General features: G+C 33.3%; 1 protein-coding gene across 1 annotated transcript in view; it reads left to right on the top strand.

Moving 5' to 3' along the window:
- Positions 1-20,761, top strand: part of LOC130446818 (collagen alpha-1(XVIII) chain) — a 656,494-nt gene that overhangs the window by 223,544 nt on the left and 412,189 nt on the right. Inside the window, exon 2 of the mRNA XM_056783294.1 lies at positions 15,021-15,136. Coding sequence (XP_056639272.1) covers positions 15,021-15,136 — 116 coding nt within the window. The remainder of the gene's footprint in view (positions 1-15,020; positions 15,137-20,761) is intronic.

Raw genomic sequence — 20,761 nt, 5'->3', positions numbered from 1 at the left:
CGTCGATCCGGAGGGATCGAACCAACCAAAAATGCTTACATATTAACTTACATTTCCTATCAATATGCTGACATCTGAAGTAAGGTACCATGCACATTGAAACAGGAAATTATCTTGCAATTATAACAGGCAGTTCAATGTCCATTGCACTAATCGACTGCTCCCTTAAAATAGGCGTTAAATTCAACTGGTCACTAGCCTTCTAACCGAACACCTAAGACACCATCTTCATGCTATAGACATAGCAGCAGATCCGGAATAACGTTAGTGCGTGTGAGGTTCAAATACTTGGGCAAGTTCGCCTAGTCGCGTTAATAGTTTAAACCAAGGTACCTTTTCATACTACTTTGGAAGACTATCCGAAGACCTGTGGAATGAAGAAATTGTGTATTTAAGAATGGGTCTAGGTTTTATCTGAGTAACTGCGATGAACGTATCTTCATTTGGAAAAAACGAAGCCAGAAAAATAATTAACAGTTCAGGGGCCCGGTAACTGTTTTTTTCCCTCTACATCAACGATCTATTCAACAAAATGAACTCGGCTTACATCCCAAGCTGTAGGCAGCAACAGATACCATCATCCATACCGATCTTGAAAACACTCTGTAGTGGGGTGGGAGCAATCTGATTCAGCTCAATGCAGCAATGACTCAGTATGCTGTTTTTACAAAGGAGGCTGGCACTGCGGTTAAGAATTTAATCCTGATTGGATATAAAATATCACCATCATCGCAATTAGGATGATGATTAGGAGCAATATGTCCTGGCATAGTCAGGTGACCGAACTAGCTAAGGCAGCTTCACAAAAGCTTAGAACCCTCTTTAGCACTAAAAAGCTTTTACTATCTAATAGATTCTAATTCTCTACAAGGCCCAGATTCGTCAATCTTTGGAGTATTGCTCTCTCATTCAGATCTCGGCTCCAAAACATACCCTTAGGATGTTCAACTCAATGCGGAAGAGAGCTATTTAACTTATAGGGTATCCAGAGTTTACCAGAACCCTGGATAGCTTGAAGTATGGAAGATAGAGTTCACACTGCAGCCTGTAGAAGTTCAAGATGAATATCTGAAAGCACATGGCAGTAACCACTCGAACTACTCGCGAGTAATAGGGTTTACCCTCTTGTGCTTCCTATTTACATAAAAAAAAAACGTCATGTATTTAACTTGATATTCTAACACAGTAAACGTTTGACAATGCTGAATCTATTTCGTTGCATTTTGTTGTGACTATTATAATTATTCATGACATAATACAATTCTTTGAGAGTTATATATCAGAAAACAAAAACACGTGTACATTTATTTATATATGTCTTAGACTGATTCATTAGAAATATAAGCTTTGATGAGTTTGTTCTACATGAGTAAGATATGGAAAAACTTGAATACGAAAGACATGCCCCAATATTGTACACAGAATGACCCCACTCTTAGAAATAAATCGGAACGTTGGGCATTGAAATTATTCTTTTCTGTATGTAATTTGAATAACGTATTTGAGAAATGTTTATGTTTTTCGGACATAGTTTGCTTACTATTTGTTTGTATGAAAAAAAATTCTTGTTGAAAGTGATGATAATATTTTACTTTGCTATGATTTTCATTTAAAACAAAAAAAATTTAACGCCTTCGGTAGCGAGTATTCTTTTCTCTGGCATTGATGACAGCTTGCAAACAACGAGGCTTGCTTTGGACTAGATTTTGAATAACATCATGGGGAAGACTGTCCTATTTTTGCACCAGTATAACGCAAAGTTCTCTAGAACTTCTGGAGGCCGGCACATGTCTGTGTAAACGTTATATATTCCGCACACAGACACACGTCTATCTGAGATAGAATCGTTATCGGGAAACAAAACACGACTCCAATCTACTAAAGTCTAAGCAAAATGCTCTCGTGCAAAATTCAACTTGATAATCCAGTGCACGGAAATCGGTGGTCCAGTAGCTCTTGTTCGAAAAGATAATCCAGCAGCATGGAGTCGCCTTCCAACTTACTTATGTGTACATTTCTCACTTACTGCAGAGGCTATCGAAGGGATATTTCTCGAAGCGTTAGATGTTGTAGTCCTGTTTCGTCCTGAACCAAGTCTACACGTTGCATATTATAGAGACTTACACCAACGTTTCTCGCCATTTCGCTCTGACCGTGACCATATTCTGAAGCAGCCACAATTCGTGTCGCGATAACAGAATTTATGGTCATTGCCATACATCGACCGACAGTGGCATTACTACACAAACAATTTGCAATAAATAGATAAAACGACGAAACCAAAACATATGCTCATAATGATTTTCAGGAATTTTGGTTTATCCAAGCAATTAGTTAGGAAACTTTGGTACAACCAAACCAAAAAATAACAATTTCCTAACTTACGTTATTTTAGTGCTCGTCAATGTAAATAGACACTTTATACAGTTCCAAAAGTTCATGCTGCTATCGGATAATTGCCTTTAGTTCCACATACTAAAGCATAGCATACTAAAGGACACTTCTCTCGATACCGTTAATTGATAATCAATTTGATTTTGCTCATAGAATAAACGTTACTTAAGATGCCGTTCGACAACATTGTATTATATATAAACTTGACTCTATTTTGAGGATGGTCCCAGAAGTACCTGGTCTGACCGAGAGATCATGGTAGCTGCTTGAAACATATTACTGTATTAGGAAGTTTGAAGACGCCACGTTGTTTATTATTTATTTGGAAGCCATGAGTAGTGAACGTTTTCAGTAAATTTGTAAGCATGAAAAAATTGGTCATCATTATTTGAAGCAATACTGAAATATTGAAGAAAATCCACAAAGCGGTAGTGAATGAACGTCGACTGAAAGTTCGTGAGCTATCAGAGACATAGTAGACATTCTAGAAAGTGCCATATATCGCATATTAACTGAAAATATGGACATAAGAAAGCTGTGCGTAAGATGGGTGCCGCGTTTGCCACAATGGAACAAAAACAGCGTCGTGAAGATGTTTACATGGAGTGTTTCGCCCTTTCATAACCAAGGATTGAAAGGGACCATCACTTTACACCCGGAACAAAAGAACATTTAAAACAATGGACTGAAAGAAAAACCGGCTCCAAGAAAGGAAAAGATTGTTCTATCTGCAGGCAATGTCATGGCGTCGGTTGTTTGAGATGCGCGTGGGATAATTTTCATTGACTATCGTGAAAAAGGAGAAACTATCGACGGCGAGTATTATGCAAACTTATTGCAACGTTTGAGCGAAGAAATCAAGGAAAAACGACTGCATTTGGCTAAGAAGAAAGGGATGTTCCATCAAAACAATGGCCCAGATCAGCCCAGCTGTTATTGCAGGAAAATTAATGAATTGAAGTTTGAGTTGCTACTTCATTCTCCCTAATCGCCAGATTTAGTCCCTACGGGTCATTTTCTCTTCCCAGACTTGATAAAATGGCTCCGTGGTCAAAGATTTCCCATCAATAAAGAGGTGATGTTGGCAATTGATGGCTATTTTGTGGAGTTTGACTATTCTGATTATAAAAGGGGTATCGAACTTTTTAAACATCACTGGCGGAAGTGTATGGAGATTCCGTGGACAAATAAATATACTATTACCTAACCAAAATTTTTGTGTTTTCTTTGTTAGGCTAGGTTCAGGTACCATCCTCGTATAACAACGATTCTCACAGAATTATATTTTTCTTCGTATGATAATTTCATTGGACTACTGCTCCACGTTATAGACTAAACGTTCTCGTAAGTGTCGATTACCGCTTCAACATTAATTATCTGTGTGAAAGTTTCGTGTTTTATTTTTTAGATTTCGAAGATATCGAAGATGAGTTTTTTGCTTTTTTTTCAGTTGTGATTTTATTGCTTCTACGGTTTTTCATTAATTCTTACTTCAGGCAAGGCATTGCTGAAGTAGACCCACAAAGAGACCCGCAATTTCGAAATTGGTAGTACTATGTGAGAACATTCATAGCTAAAGTGTGAATATTAATGGAATAAACTCGTTTTTTGATTACTTTATAGGGAGTTGGTCATGCTGAACTGCATTGAGCCTAATTATAAAACATTAAAAGATACAATTGATATTTACAAAGGCTGATAGCTCAATTTTACTCTCGCCTATTTTATTAACCAAAATAATCATTTCTTATCATTTCTTAATTTTTCAAAAAATGAGGTTGTCCTAATGCGACTCATTTCGCTGATCTTTTCCGGCTTAACAGGGTAGAATAATCCAGGTAGTTCCAGGAGGTTGATGTTTGTACTTTTGTCCCATCATCAATTCATTACTTCACCACTTCATCATCGACCATCAGTCGATCAATGCTAATATGACGGTATCGTGTTATTTCAAAATGGCATTTCTACCTTAAAATAGATAGTACACTTCTGCATAAATGAGAATATAAAAATCTAGCATCGAGTTATCGCCCAATTGCACTCCTTTCCACGTTATCTAGGATCATAGGAAGATTGGTCAAGTAGAGGCTTGTATATTTTCTGTTTAAATATAAAATACTTACTACCCACCAATTTGGGTTTTTAAGTAACAAATGTAAATGTAATGATACTATATTCTCCCTTCTAAATAATGTTATTCTAGCCTAAACATCCATTACTCCATTGCAACAACTTTTTGTAATTTATAAGGCAAGCCAATAGAATGCGAAGTGCCCCAAGATTCAGTATTAGGCTTTATTTTATTGGTGCGATTTTATTCTTCTGTGCCTCAACGTTTCTAAAACTAAAGTTTTATCATATAAAATTATATTGCAGCCTTTTTTCCATCAAATAACACCGCTATTGATGTCGTTGAATCTATAAACTTCTTAGGGCTTGTTGTGGACAAATAGGAGTTACATATTGCCTCCTTATATAAAAAATCAAGTTCCTCCTGTTTTGCGCTGAGATCATTTTGCAAGGAACTGAACGTATTCACCTCTTTAATAGTCTATTATGCCCTCATTTAGTCGCATCTTCGATATGCCCTCATCTTCTGGGGTACGTATGGTGCGACTTAATTTGAGCGAATCTTCAAACTACAGAAGAGAGTTGTAAGATATTTACTCCTCGAGATGACCGTTTTTTGCAATTAAATTCATTAAGAAATTGGCCAATGACAAGATTCGAGCTCAACAGCTTTTTACGAGAATTCCGAATTGTAAATATCTCTGATAGATCAAGAAGACGACACCTTCAGAGTGCTGGTCCACCAGCAGAAAAGCTGTCAGACACCTTCGCTAACCAAGCAGGATCGTGTGGCTATATAAGATTTGCAAGACAACATTTAGATTGGAATTCAGAAAATTGGGGCCAAGTTTTGCGTACTGATGAGACAAGAATCAGTCTAAGAGGTCCAGATGGACGTAATCAAATTCGAAGACGGCGAGGAGGAAGATTTGGGCAGTCTTGTCTCATTCCCAGGGAATCGTCCCAAGGAGGGTCTATTATGTTTTGGGGAGGAATTTGTTTTGATGCCCGCACAGAATTAGTGTCACTTCCTAGACTCCTAGACCCACCCTCAACGTAGTAAGATACATTACTGACATTCTTGAAAATCACGTCGTTTCGTTTGTGCCATTTATTGGTGATGATTTTCGTTCAATGCAAGTGGGAATTCATACCCTGGACTGGCCACCAAGAAGTCCAGATATGAATTCTACCGTAATTGTCTGGGACATTTCATCTCCTAAAAAATTTAGATGAGTTTGAGCAAGCGGCATTAGAGGAATGGAAGAACAAACCTCAAGAAGTGATACAGCACCTAATTGAAAGCATGTCCAGGAGAATGTTAGCAACAATTACATCCATCCAGAGGCGGAAATACACGTTACTAGCGTTTTAAAAAGAGGAACATTATTGTTTAGAATGCAAGTTTCATTTTTAAGAAAATTTGGTTTTATTGCAATGTTTTTATTTTTTTATTCATTAAAAATTACTCAAAATTACTTCACATTTCTTATTATTGCGTCAAAACGATTGAAAGTTAAACAATAGCAATATTAATTTAAATTTATTAAAGAAAAAAATATTTTCAGAAATCGGGGTGGTGCGTTATTTTTGACCACGAGTTTATTAGGGAAATCAAAAAAGTAAGAAACACAAAGAAATTGTTACCGATTTATTGGGAAATTTCCAATCTCCAAAGAAATACTTCAAGAATTTTGGTATGAAAACATATTAGAGGATTACTGTTGGTCTATTATAAGAGAAACTAATTCGAATACGTATGAAAAGAAAGCAAAAACTAGTAATCATCATTTATGTTAATGAAACCAGAACAGAACTTTTTTATTTTTTCTGGATAATCTATTTAAATGAATAACAAAATATCAACTTTCAGCTGGGGTATTAAAACCGTGTAAACAAGTTTCTTTGATAACTTTTATGTAGTAAAACCTGACAATACAGCAAAATATTTATAGAAACGTCTAAACCTCTTTTAAATAGAGCGAATTTTTCGAACTACGTTATTCACAGTGAAAATATTTAGATTGAAGTTACTGCTTTTCCAACAGGGCAGAAAAACACACAACTGTGATTCTAATGAGATCGTTTGAACTCGAGTTTTGAATTTCCAATCATTCGATAACTTCTAATTCACGACCGTCATTTAAATAAAGAGTGCATTCGATTGTGAATTAACTAATTTGCAGTGATGTAATGAAATTTCTGGCTACAAATTCGAAAGTGTGAATTTGTAAAGCGAGTCCTTCCATTCCACCTATTTCCAGGTATCGCGTATGTGGAGAATATCAATTACCTCATTTAGCGAAAGCCCATTTAATGTACACACGAAGAGGATTTAATTCTGCGTTGATGCCGCTTCGTAAATAAAATCAAGAAAATTTCGATAAATGTTTTTGTATAATCATGAGTTGTTAAATTGTATCTGAGGCGGAGAGATTATTTTTACTTAATTGAGATACAAGATTTCATAAATACATAAAGTAAATTTATTTTTGTGTCCCAAGAGTAATGTAGTTCTTCATATTTGCAAATTTCTATACCTCAATTTAAGCACGTCGCATCTTATTAAGACTAGTCTCTAATTTTATGAAGAGTACATTCGTTGTACTTTCTTTTAATAATTATTTCTTTGCTTATTGACGACGCAGTCCATTTTTATGATCAATTATTCTATTGTTGAGACATTATTGGAAACAAAATTTTAAAGCAGCCGTGGCAGCAAGGAAAATATGTAAAATTAAAAAATAAGCGAATAGCACAGCGTTAGTCCATCGTTTCAATAGTAGATACCTGAAGCTTGTAGATGGTTGAAGTTAAGGTGATCCACCTGCCTGATATTGAGGTTTCAAGGGAAGCATTAGAAAACCAACCTTCTACCGGCTTTTACCGATTATCGGACAACTTGTACCTTCTAAAGATACCATTAGATAATATTTACAAAAGTTGTCGAATAGTGATGATAACTCCCTATCTCTCTATATTCGCCATTTAAATCAAAACTTATTATTCTCTTTATTTATTATTCCTATCACTCAAAACATTCTGGTATACCGATGCTTTTTCTCTATCTATCAGCAGTTCAGAACGATTTGTATAAGCTCCCATACCCCAATCTCTCTATCTTCTATGGTTTTTTATGATCTTGTACAATTTTTTTGAATATCTATGAGCTGAGATAAGAGTTTATAACTATATTTATGAGTCTACATTTTTGTAAACATTGTTGTTGTTGATGTTGCTTATCAATTTTGTTACAACTTTTATATATTCCATACTGTATGAGCTACAATTAGTATGTAGCATCTTATGGAATTCCGTATATAATAAAATAATGGTTATATCATCAAATTGAAGCTAGTAAGATGAAATTCACTAAATATTGTCGTTTCTCGAGTAGTTGACTGATTAGCTCAATCCATTTTTGTCGCTGTGTCTTCTTTCCACTAGTTTTTGTTCCTCCCTTGGTTATTTCATTGCTTCACTTGGAAGAATTTGTAAGACAGTATATTCTAAAAGAAGAAGAAAATAACCAGTGAGATTTTCAATAAAAAGAAAAGGGAGTTAGATCACTTAAAATTTATCATATAGTACAAGGTGGGACATTATTACTATTACATATCAATACGCTAACTCAAAAGATTATATGTCTCTCCAGAGAATTATTATGTATTGGCAACACTGTATTCTAGATTTTAATGCATTCCATTGGACTCTGACGCTGAGAAATGAAAACAGTTGTCTGAGATACACGTACAGAATTATATAGTTCTTGTTTGTCTAATTGGGAATTGTAATATTAACAATGATATTTTGGAAGTTATTTAAATGAATCCAAAATGAGTTTTTATATGGATCTAGCAAATGAGTAAGATTTTTTTTCAGTTTTGGTGAGTCTAGAACAACAAACAAAAATTCTACCGCATAATATGGTAACCCTGCTCTATCCCCATATTTTTTAAGCTACGTGGAATCATTAGTTCACTCAGTGCTATTTGTTTTAGAAGTTCATTAGTTGTACTATTCAAAAAAAGTGTTTTGTAAGATTGTCCAGAGAAGGAACCTTCGCCTTAGGAACCATTCGTCTTGTAGTAGAGAATTACAAATATCAAATTCCATCATAATCTCATTATTTTACATTTCTTCAATAATTTTATTAGTTTCGTAACTTTGCAATGAATTTTTTTAGTAGGTACTACTGCTGCATATTTCAACTAGTATGTCTGGTAGCCTCATGAGTTACAGCGAAACACTGACAAATTTGAACCTGTTCAGGCTACTCAATCTGCTACTGGAGTAGTGTTTGTAGTGTCTATCGTGAATCGTGGAAAGAGACAGGAGACACAGTTCTTTATTTGCACTCTTCAAATATGAAAAAGCGAAATTTAAAGAAATGCGTCACGATAAAATGTGCTATTTGTCTATTGTACTATTCGGAGACTGAAGCTTAAGGTAAAGTATAAAGAGTGTTTGGTAATGATTTATGAGGCGTGCAAGCACAGGTGCTAAATTTGCATGAAATTTTAAATGTTAATTGCTGTGCAAGAATGAGGAACGAAACGCGAAGACACATTTCGGGTACCGGGTACACGAGCGCGCCCAAATCTACCGACGTGAACGCTTTGATTGGAAATAATGTCAACAAGAAAATGTTGGACAGACTTCAACTCAAGCTTACCCGATGATGAGCGTTCTGTATTAATGATTCCGAAAAACCTTTCGGAAGAAGTTTGTTTCACCTAGACAGAAAACGTGAATCAGGTATTCGCGAAGTACTTTTTAGATTGGGATAAATAGTCAACAGTGTGCGCTCAGGCATTTCGGAAAATTGTATACAATATCACGACAATGCAACTTGTAATTAGGCGTTGAGTTTTCCACAGTTTTTAACTTTCTAAAAGATTACAGTGTTATTACATTCAACCTATTCACCCGATTCATCACCCTGCGACTTCTTTCTCTCTCAATCCATTGATGATATTAATAACTTGCGCGAAAAGGTCATATGTGGTCAAAAAAACAATGTTTGAAAAAATTATAACTGCTCGTTACTTAATTGTCAAATTTCTTACAAATTATTGCTCCATCGATGGACACTTTTTTCAAATATTTTGATTAAATGCAAATTAAGAAGAAATAATGCGTATTATTATATACGATTTTGAATAAATAATTCAATGAACTTCCAAAAATTCAACATCAAATTGTTACTAGTGAATTTCCAAAACAACTATTCATATGAATATTCAAATGAATTCGAAAAGAATGAAATAGTTCAACTGTCTCTGACAAACGTTCATCAACACTACAGTATTTTAATAAAAAAAGGTCATTAACCAAATTAATCAATTTTGTTAAAAATATGAACATTTATAGTAGTACGTGTTTCGTTGGCAGTGTTTTATTTTGTTTCACAAAAGGCGTACATGAAAAAATACACGAAATAACCCAAATATTTTGCTATCATCAATAAATAAAGTGTGAATGAACAAAAAACAGGCTTTACAAATGAACCTAAATAATAATTATTGACATGGACATGATAGGTATCGTGGAACGCTTAGTGTAATATTTTTCAAACCATTTTTTTATACGGAAGCTGCTCTCTAGCTGACTCAATTCCAGATATATATTTTCCATTTTCCAGTATGATATGCATCGACACATTTCCCAACGACGTTCAATCATTTCTAATGCGTCTCGCAAACATCTGCAAACCACTGATTTACCACAAATATAATTTCATCATCAAAAGAAAATCATTTAGAAACAGCCGGTAGCCATTAAGGGCCAAATCTGGAAAATATGGCGGACTTTATACTAATCAGAAGCTATCTGATGCTTGACGCAGCTTTCCCAGACGTTTTTCTTTCATCACCTAAATTTAAAATTAACTAAATCAAAATGAAGATTTCACAAATATTCACACGATTCATTTGATACTTGGATGTGATTCTATTGAATGAGGGTTTCTATGCATGCTGACAAGATATTTGTGTTACGTCAGATGATAGAAAAATATGAAATACGTGACATCAGCCACCACACTCTGTTACATCATAGTGATCAATAGTGAGAGCGGTGTTTGTAGATCTGGAAGTTTCTAGAAAACTTTTTTCGGATTCACTGGACATATGACCACCGTTCCTTCTTAGTAATGTAAAACAGTGAGTTCTGAATGGTACACTAGCATTTGTTTGCCAGAATTGTTCCAAACCGATCGCAGGAGACGAATCATCCTCCACCACGACAATGCGAGCACTTACCCATCAGTTCGAACAACAACGTTTTTGAACAGACCCTATGACTTGCGATTTAGATATAAATCGAGGTAGAAGTTGAAATGGTACACCACTTAATCTGTGAGTGCCCTACATCGATTTGAAGGAAATCAGACAAAAAGCTGAGTTCATAGAACGTTTCAGTTGGTTAGGTTAGGTTAGGTTAGGCTTTAGCGAGCACGCCATTAAACGCAACTCCCTTCCTCGTTAAAAGATGTCCTCCTCGCGAACAAAGTTGATATGTGTCATAATCTGTTTTGTTAGGCCTCATTGTATATGTGAGATGAGATGTGATGAATTCATAGAACGTTATATTTTATATATTTACTGAAATTTCAATGAGTATTTGTTGCATTCCTTGAACTTCGTTAACTTCAAAGTCTACATATGCTTTTATGATGAACTTAAATCTTCTGTCAGTGATATTTATGCACATTTCTCACTTTGTACATAGTTTTATTGACCAAAATAATTTCCAGTAACTGCTGTCTCTGTTCTTGCTATTTCTAGTTTTTGACAACTGGCGTATACAGTACGATAAAAAAATAGTTAATTTATATTGGAACCATTCCAAATTATGAAAATTTTCGCTATTTAATTGTATAATATATCACCTACACTTTTTTTGTCGACTAAATTCGTATTGTGAAAAAGGAAAACGCCGCTAAAGCAGGTCAAGATTATATATAAGTGGGGCTTATACGTATAACTTCCGTGTTGCCGTTAGCTTTTATTTTTGCCTTCTAACGCTGAAATTAACTTTTCAAATAGAAACAGTAATGGCATTAATGTAGGGGAATCAGAGGCCACAATTAATATTAATAGCTTTTTCAGTTGTACCTTTTTATGTCTCATTATACTTCAACGGTTTAGATTATTAACATGAATCAAACATAATGAAATGATGTTTTAAAAATAAATATTTTTCTCAATAATGTCTTTTTCAATAATTCTTGAACAGTTTTTGCTGCTAAAATTAACAGCTTTGAGATAGTTATAAACATTATCGAAATAACAAGAAAAAAATGTCATCCCCATGAGTGGAGAAACATTATCACTTAGCTTTTATTGGTTGGAACTTTCAAGATATTGGTGTTTATTCAGGGCCAGATTAAGCTAGGGGCTTGGGGGGGCTATAGCCCCGGGCCCCAGGTCCAAGAAGCCCCCATCAGATGGAAATCATTCTGTATTTTTTGATGTGTTGATACTACAAATCTAACGTATTGATATTATTTTGTGATTTTTTCCGGATTTTCGAATTCCTTAAGGGGGCCCCGTCATTATTTTAGCCCCGGGCCTTATAAATCTTAATCTGGCCCTGTGTTTATTAAATATTATAGTATGTATATAGTATATAGTATAGACAAAACATCTTTATTTTGACATACAAATTGTGTATGCTCTGATTTGGATTATCGTTAGTTTTGCCTTTTTTAACGAGCTATCTCCATAGCTAGATTATTTCTAGCTGTAAAGACTTTAAGCACCAAACTTTTGTAACTCATATAAACGTAGTAAATACAATAAAAATTGATATCAAGAAGTTTCTACTTCACACAATAGTAGAAATTTTATCACGAGCAGGTTTGGCTTTAAAACAAGAAACTATAGTTGGCGATCAGGTCAAAAGTAAATCGCCCATGTCTTGATTTCGTCTAGAAAAGTGTTTCAAAACAACAAAACAAACAAATTCTAAATAATTTCAATAGTGAACATAGAAATTACACTGGTAAACACTGTTTTCGTCACACGATTATTTTTATTTGTTTCGATTCAAAATCATTCAAAGAAAATTATTATTTTGTTTTAGTCACATCCAACTTGTTTGCGACAACTCTACATTCTTTTTTGATCCCTTTTACATGTTTTTGGTTGAATAACTGACTTCAGGCGACTGTATAACGATTTTATTTAACTAAGTTTCGTTTGTAACATTGTAAATATGAAAGTGTTCTAATAACCCGAAAACTTTTTGTTATGTGTGTGAATAATTACCTTTTACATCACAGGGTCGAAAAGTTACGCCATCAGGTGAAAAGTGGTATTAAGATTATTTCCGATTTACTGTGTGTCACCAAAATAAATCCTGGGTTCCATATATATATGTTGTGGTGTAACATGTGTTAGATTCCTATTAGCTTAGGCTAAACAAGAATCTAGACATTTGCCTTTTGTACTACCAATGATTTGGTCTGAGCCAAAAGGTAATTTAAGTGATTATTACTTTTGTTTGATTCAAACAAAAATCGTTACAAACTGTCCAGTACCCAAACGTGTCATCGGCCAACATACCAATCCTAAATAGTGTCGAGCTGCCTGTGCCAAAGCCTCCAAATCAAGCAGAAAGTCAGGATCCTGTTCTTAGACATGAGAGTGACCCAACTTATGATTTGTTAACTTCAAAAGATTTAGTAAGTGATTAGAATTTGTCCAAAAAATAAGCTGAGCTTTTGGTACAAAGACTTAATCAATGAGCTTACAATTTCATACAAAGCTTTGAGAAGTAAAATGTCTTATAAAATACATATCCCCGACACTCATCTGGATCTCTTCCCCGAGAAAAGTGTTAGTGATTTTTGTACTTTTTATAAAAATTCATAACTTGACTTCACGAAAAAACCTGATTTGTCAATTTTTTTCATTGATATATTACTGTTTAGTGTACATTCAATGTTTTCGTTTGACAAATAAAAGTTTAACTTTTGTTTATAAGTGTTATCAAAAGAATTATCTAGTTTAATACTAAAAAAGAAAATAAATAAGTTAATATACCAGTCTTAGAAAAATAATAAAATCAAAAGGGAACAAAAGCAGATGGCGAGACGAAGTTTACATTAATGATCCATGCAATTTGCACCATCACTATGTTATCTTTCGTGGAAAAAACTGTCTGATGAAAAGTACGAGTGAGAAGATGGTGATTGACGATATTGAGAGAAGAGAATGAGTTGAAGTTGAAGTTGAAGTTGAAAAAATACATATATACAAAATACATGCTACCTTGGGAGATAACTAAAAACGGGATAAGCTCCAGGGAAGATAAGTGAATGGTCTTATATGAATTTTTTACTAAAATGGAAAATCATCTATGTTAACCCGTAGAAAAAAGGGGATTTAGAAAATCTGTAGGCTTTCTATTAGATTTGGCATTATTAAAGACGAGTAAATATTAATCGTAGATATTCGAATTTCATTTAGAATATCTACAAAGAATCTACCCTACTTAAAATTTAAGGATAACTGGGTACAAAGAAAAGCAAAAGTAAACTGAATTCAGTATCCAAATCTAACCAAAGCTTTCCATCATAGCCTTTAAGAAACTGAACTGGATAGGTAGAAGTGTAAGCGTTAAATTGTTCCTATTTAACTTTCCTGACCTGTTACCATTACATCATGATTCCATGATTTTTTCAGCTTACAGCTAGGTATGGAATCAAAAAGTGTGAAACTGACTATGACTATCTAAAAAAATAGATAATCGGAACATATTGGTGATTAGCTTATAAATCGAGTGGTCTTGGAGTACGTATTCCTGGAAAACGTTAAGAAACTGGAGGAAAATTAGCATAATGAAATAAAGATGAGTTTTGTGCTTTGAAGTACATGAGATTCATATTGAATAATAAAAAACTCTATTCTAATGATGACATGTAGCCTAAAAATAGTAATTCCTTTAATAGAAAATCAAAATTTAATGAAAAACTCAGAGGAATTCTGTTAGAAATGGCAATATCCAGAAGGAAACTGGTGGGTATGAATCATTGTATTGAAGACTAATAGCATCCACGAGATGTGGAGGGCCACCGTTTGATATGCAGGCACCACTTGGTAAAAAACTTGATATAAGCATTTAAGCAGTTACGAAAATTCATTGAGAAGGCTTTCATCCAGAAGTATACAGCACGTAGTTGAGAAGAAGAACTAGAACTGAAATATATATTCACTATTTTCTTTTGATAAACCTTAGGGGAATGAAAACTCGATGAAGGAACACGCAAATGTCCATTTAATGAGTTTTAGAGAGTTGGTAAAAACGTAACTGTAGACGCAATATTTTGTAAGTAGTCTACGAGAAAGTTTGGGCAATTCTGATCTGAGACTTACTTACTGTAGGTTTTCAATACCTTCGATTTGATGTATTTTTGCATTCACCTTGTTCATAATGTCTCCCTTTCTGGGTTTTACAATGTAAACTATCATATCTCGCATGGAATGTAACAAATCTTTACTTTTTATGATCATTTTGAATATAATCTTTACCTTAATTCATTGTTTCAGATTAGAAGTTTTGGCAGTGATTCTGTTGCTACATTTCGATTATGTCTTCAGTGACGATCTTCTTTCGTTACCTCAATCATTCACAGACGTGGGAGATGGTGGATCGGAATTTGAGGGTAAGTGATTTCATTTGAACATATTACCCGATTTTTGCATTATTTGAATATTTTGAATTAAACAGATTCATCTGATATATCAAGAAATGTTTAGAAATTGGATTGTAGTACATAAAAAGTGAGATAATTAGGATATAATTTGACGTTTGTAGTGTTTTACATGGTGTGTTACATAGTTACAAAAATGTTAGTTTAAAGGCCCGTACTACCTCGCCGGTTCGTGTTACTGCTTGGCCACAGAGACACTTTTGGAGAGTATTAAATTCTGAATAAAACCCGTCCTAGGTCAAAGCGATTCTATGAAATGCCTCTGAGCAATAGAAATTTTAAAATAAAATTATGAGTTTTTTAAATCTTTAAACTTCTCGGTCAAGGGTTTAATATTAATATTAAGGGCCCAAATTTCCAGGGATTTTTTTGAGTACTTTCAACAAAATTTCACGATGGGGCAGATAAAAATAAAAACTGCTAATTTTGTTATTGTCACCTATGATCCAAATTTTAATTTATTAAATTTCTATTATCTATTTTTTGGTTAATATTGTGAAATATCTATACTCTATTTTCAAACTATACCTAAATCACACAACTAGAAATCACTAAAAAAGTTACTAGATTGCAAGCGATCCCATAAAATACTAGTCAGTCTAAAATTATACAGTCTGGATTCACTGAACCACAAGCTAAATTATAATTAACCTAATAGACTCATGAAAACGAAAAAAAAAACAACGAATTGTAAAATTTAACGGTCGGTGACTACGTTTATGAAAAAATTAATAGCAGTTGATAAATTTGGTGGTGGTGGTGAGATTATGAAAAGTTTTGTATTTATTGGTGAAATAAATTTCAAAAAAGTCATAAAATGTGAGTCGTTTCTGATAAAATGTTAATAATTCAGAATGAAGGAACCATAATAGAAAAAAGTTGCATTAATCAGAGAACAAAGAATGTTTGTTTTTTGAAAACATCTATATCAGAAATAAAGATCAGTTGAATAAAAAATTGATTGAGTATGAAATATAAGAAAATGTTCCATTACAAGTACAAGCAATTATTTGATTTAAAACTGAACAAATATTTTTTTAATTCTAGAAATAAATCATCAAAAATAATGTATAGCTTTTTCCATAGATTTCATTTTTGGAATATTTCATAGCAAGAGTACGTACCTATATAGATAAGTAAATTTCTAAATGCTATGAAAAAGGGCCTTTCAATAAACAACCTTTTATAATTAATACTCATTCTAAATATAATAGTATCAGTACTTAAAAATCAGATGTAGTTTAAAAATAATTTCAGTTTAGTCATAAAAATATTTGCATAATTATTATTTGTATAAATAGGCCAGTTACCAGTCTATTTCCCGTGGAAATTCGATAATAAAAGTGGATTTTCTTGAAAATTAGTAGAAAAGTAAGAAAAGTAGCATTTAAACTTTCTACAAAATGTACCCTGTGCCGAAGGATGATTTTGCCCTAGAGGGAAAGCCACACCTTCTTGGACATGAAAATTTCTTTCATCAAAATAATCTCGTAGGTCGATATATTGACTAATTCTAAGCAACTTTTACCCTACAAAGTTTTTTTCTGAATTTGGTAAATCTCGACTATCTGTATCTATTTTTATATTGGAATTTGTATGACCTTCATTTAGCCAGATTACCTCAAAGATAAATGGGTCTCTGATCTCACTGATACTGTTTGATGGATCTTAGGTAATTTTTTCTCTATCCTACAAAATCGTTGCGTTCTATTGAAATACTTTTTTCATTTCCTTTCAAGTATCTAAAAAAATGTAATTTTCTTCGTACATACCATAATGTGACTTGCGATTTATTTATTCCATTATTTCTTATGTAATGATGGAGGAGAAATTTGTGTTAAAACTGGGCATTTTTTTATTTTAGTCGAAATTCTATTCAAAGTAGATATTCCATTTCTAAAGAAATTAATTTCATACAAAAGTACTATTTTCAATGATTTACTCAAACTTTTTATTCACAATTCACAATTATTTGCTCTTCTGTAGACGATAAGTGGCCTAAAATTACAGAGCTCCTTTCTTGGAGAAGCGTTTGATATCTGCTAGTACTCGGAATATTATCCGAGTCCATTTTCAAATTAGTCCTGACAAGCACTGTTTTTATATTTTAATAAATCAATAACGAGAACGCAAGAAAGAACAAAATGGACAATATTTATTATATGTATACAATTGTCAATCATAATATATTGAGCTGGAATTTCTAGAACCGAAAACACTGTTTAATTACCACTACACGAATACTCACAATTATACTGTCTGACGCGCGTTTCGATAACCAAGTTATCGTCTTCAGAGACTGAAGGTAAACTAAAATCCAATAGTTTGACATACCTGTTTTATACTAACTTTTCCCACCAATTACATTTTTTTAGATACTTGAAAGGAAATGAAAAGAGTATTTCAATAGAACGCAACGATATTGTGAGATCCATCTGGAAAAGGCAAACGTTTAATAATAATGTTTCATGCAGAATCTGAGCGTGAATTAAAGTTGCATTGCTATTAATTGGAAGTAAAAAAATTGGAGGTATAGAAACGCGCGTCTGACAGTGTAATTGTATTGGAGGTGGAAATAGTGTATTCAGTAATCATAATATATGTCAAAAGTGCTGAGTAAAACTAAATTTAAATCAGTGCTCCTAGTTTGAATTTCCAAAAGAATTGAGAGACATGAATCAAGAAAGTGCAGCCTGAGTGGCTTCCAAATAATTACGTTAAGTGAAAAATAGTAACACAGCAAACTTTTAATCAGCATTTGTTTTTTTTTATGTACACTTTTTAGGGAACGAGTTGTTAATTCTTGGAGTCATTCTTCCATCAAACTATCCTAGTATTCCATCACACTTTCACTCAATTTCTCATTTTTTGCAAAAGTATTGTCATAATTATTATTTGTTCATTTATTCCGACTGAAAATATGTCTCAAATATGAAAATTGCTACTTTCCACGTTTCGTAACGGTTTCTATGGTCCGAAAGAAGGACTAATTCAGTAGAGAATATCGAAATTGTTTCACGGAAATTTATGAAATACAAAACAGTGAATTCTCGATGAACATATATAAAATTAATCTGGCAAACTGAGTGAATTATTTACAGCTGACAAATAAAGGTTCTTTTGAAGCAGCACCGCTGCGCTGGATGGATTTCACTAATGCGTTGTTTGTCAAATTTAAAATCTGGTTTTAATGAAATCATGCCGACCGCTCTGTAATGAAATTAACATATTTTCCTTTCATCTTTTCATTCAATATATTGCATATATCTACACTATATAGAAAAACAGATAATTATAAAATGTGAAAATTTCATCACTTTATTCAATCTTATGAAGACTTTCTACTCGAACTATTCTTAATTCTCTTCAATTAGATATATCATATCAACAATTCTCTTATTCAATAATTGTCTATTTTTTAGTGTTTAATCCTTAATTTAATTTACGCAAGAACGTGTGACTTATTAGTCCGGTCAATTTAGACATTAAAATAGTGGTCTAATAACAAAAATTTCCGCAAAGCCAAATATTGGTAGAGAGCTGCGGTTTACCATTACAAATAAAGCTTTAGGAAATCCCATCAATCCTATGATTGCTACAAAAATTATTCGAGCCACGTATTTACATATCAGGCTACAGTGACTTGACTAAGAATATCAAAACTGCAGGACTACTTCGTAGAATTACAAAAACATCATCGGGTTTCGAGATTACAACAATTTTTCGCTAACACTAGTAATAAATCTTGTTTCTTTCCAAGTCTCAAATTAACAATAGAGGAAAATTGCTCAAAATGACGCAGATGTCCTCATAATTAAAACAACAATTGTAGTTGGTGAAGATGTTGATGTTAGTACTACTTACAGCAAGAACTCCAATGGATAAAATTATCCATTTTCTGAAACCTTAAAGAGCTCAACAGCGAACAGAAATATATTCTTCAAAAAGTTTATCTGCTTATCCCAAATGCCAAATATATATGACAAAACGTCATTTGAATTATTCGAAAAAAAAAAAAGATTTGACTGACTGCGTTAAAGTATTTACAGAAATTGATTCCACACCTCAAACAATAATCACGGAAGGATTCGTTTTCTTTTTGCGATTTATGGAGCTCCAAAAAATTACTTACATTGTTAAATACAGATACTCAGCTTTTGTAAAACATAAGCGAAACAAGAACAACTATCATGTCTTTCTCCAACATGGTATCTGCTATTCAACATTTGTATCGAGTATACTATCAAGGTCAAACAGGCAATCGACTGAACCCTGAAGATTGGGGCTGGAAATTGATAGATTATATTCTGGAATCGATTAAAACTTTACTTCCACCTGTTTCAGAAAAACTCCTCAATACAATATTTTGCAATTGCAAGGTGGTAGTACCAAATATGGCTGTAAAGAAGTCGGGTTGCTGTTTTCTCCAGCGTGTACCAATTGCCAAGTTCCAATGTCCAGTTGAGTACAATATAGGAAAATTCTTGTGATTTTAATGGAGAGACCGATGACTTAGCCATACTTGAACAATTTATGATATGAGCATCCAGCACAAGGAAAAGGAAGAAGAAGAAATCGAAGAAGACATTATGGTTGAAGTATACTTTCAAGAGTATGAATCTAATTAAAATATCTAAAGAAATCAAAACAATAGTTAACCCAATAATCAATAGCAATATCAATAATCAATATCAATAATAAGGTATTGTCTCCTCAAATTATCTTAAAATGGTCATGACAGTGGAGAAGGCCTACAGAGAAAAACACGGTAAAAAATTGCGCCGAGTCCACTACCTTACAGATGGCGTGGAAATGTGTGCATATCATGTATAATGTGATGTTTTAAGACTTCATTTGTAATGGTAAACCCCAGCTCTCCACCAATATTTGGCTTTCAAGAAATTCTTGTTATTTCACTTGTCTATATTGACCGGACTATTATTAGCGTTTAGTTTTGCCTTATGTTTGATAATATATTATAAAATTTTTGGATATTTTACTTTAGTGTTGTCCTACACATGATCGTCGAAAACTTCTGCTGCCTTTGGTTCGAGTCTTTCGCAGATTTAAAAATGTTTAAAATTATTTTATCTCAAAACACCTGCCACAATAATATGATATAGTACAGGAAAATATAATTTTGCGATGGAAAAATATCACAATGAGTAGTTGAAGACAATCAACGACCGAAAATTTTAAAATCTGAAGTCATATTTTATATTAAATCTGCAAAAACTGAAAAAGCAACGGGACCTGATGACACTCTAGTGGAACTTTAAATTATTAGTGAGGGAAAGATGGATATGTTAATTAAAATTTTTATTTCTTATTATTCTTCAACTTTCAAATATTTCTTGGTGTTTATGATTATAGTTTAGTCCTGTGAGACGCAAAAACTTGCTGTGATTCATTCTTTTTGCACCAAAAAATCGTTTTGAGAAATTCGTATTTGAATTGTTTTCGTTCTCACAAATCCAAACTTGTGTTAAAATGAATGAAATCAAGGAACTAATGGTTAAAACTCGCACAATAATCGCAAAAGTAACCGAATTACCCCAACGTACCGTGGACTACAAT

Source organism: Diorhabda sublineata, chromosome 7 (assembly GCF_026230105.1).
Source record: "Diorhabda sublineata isolate icDioSubl1.1 chromosome 7, icDioSubl1.1, whole genome shotgun sequence".
NCBI classification, from domain to species: domain Eukaryota; kingdom Metazoa; phylum Arthropoda; class Insecta; order Coleoptera; family Chrysomelidae; genus Diorhabda; species Diorhabda sublineata.
This window is presented reverse-complemented; position numbering and strand designations above follow the sequence as displayed.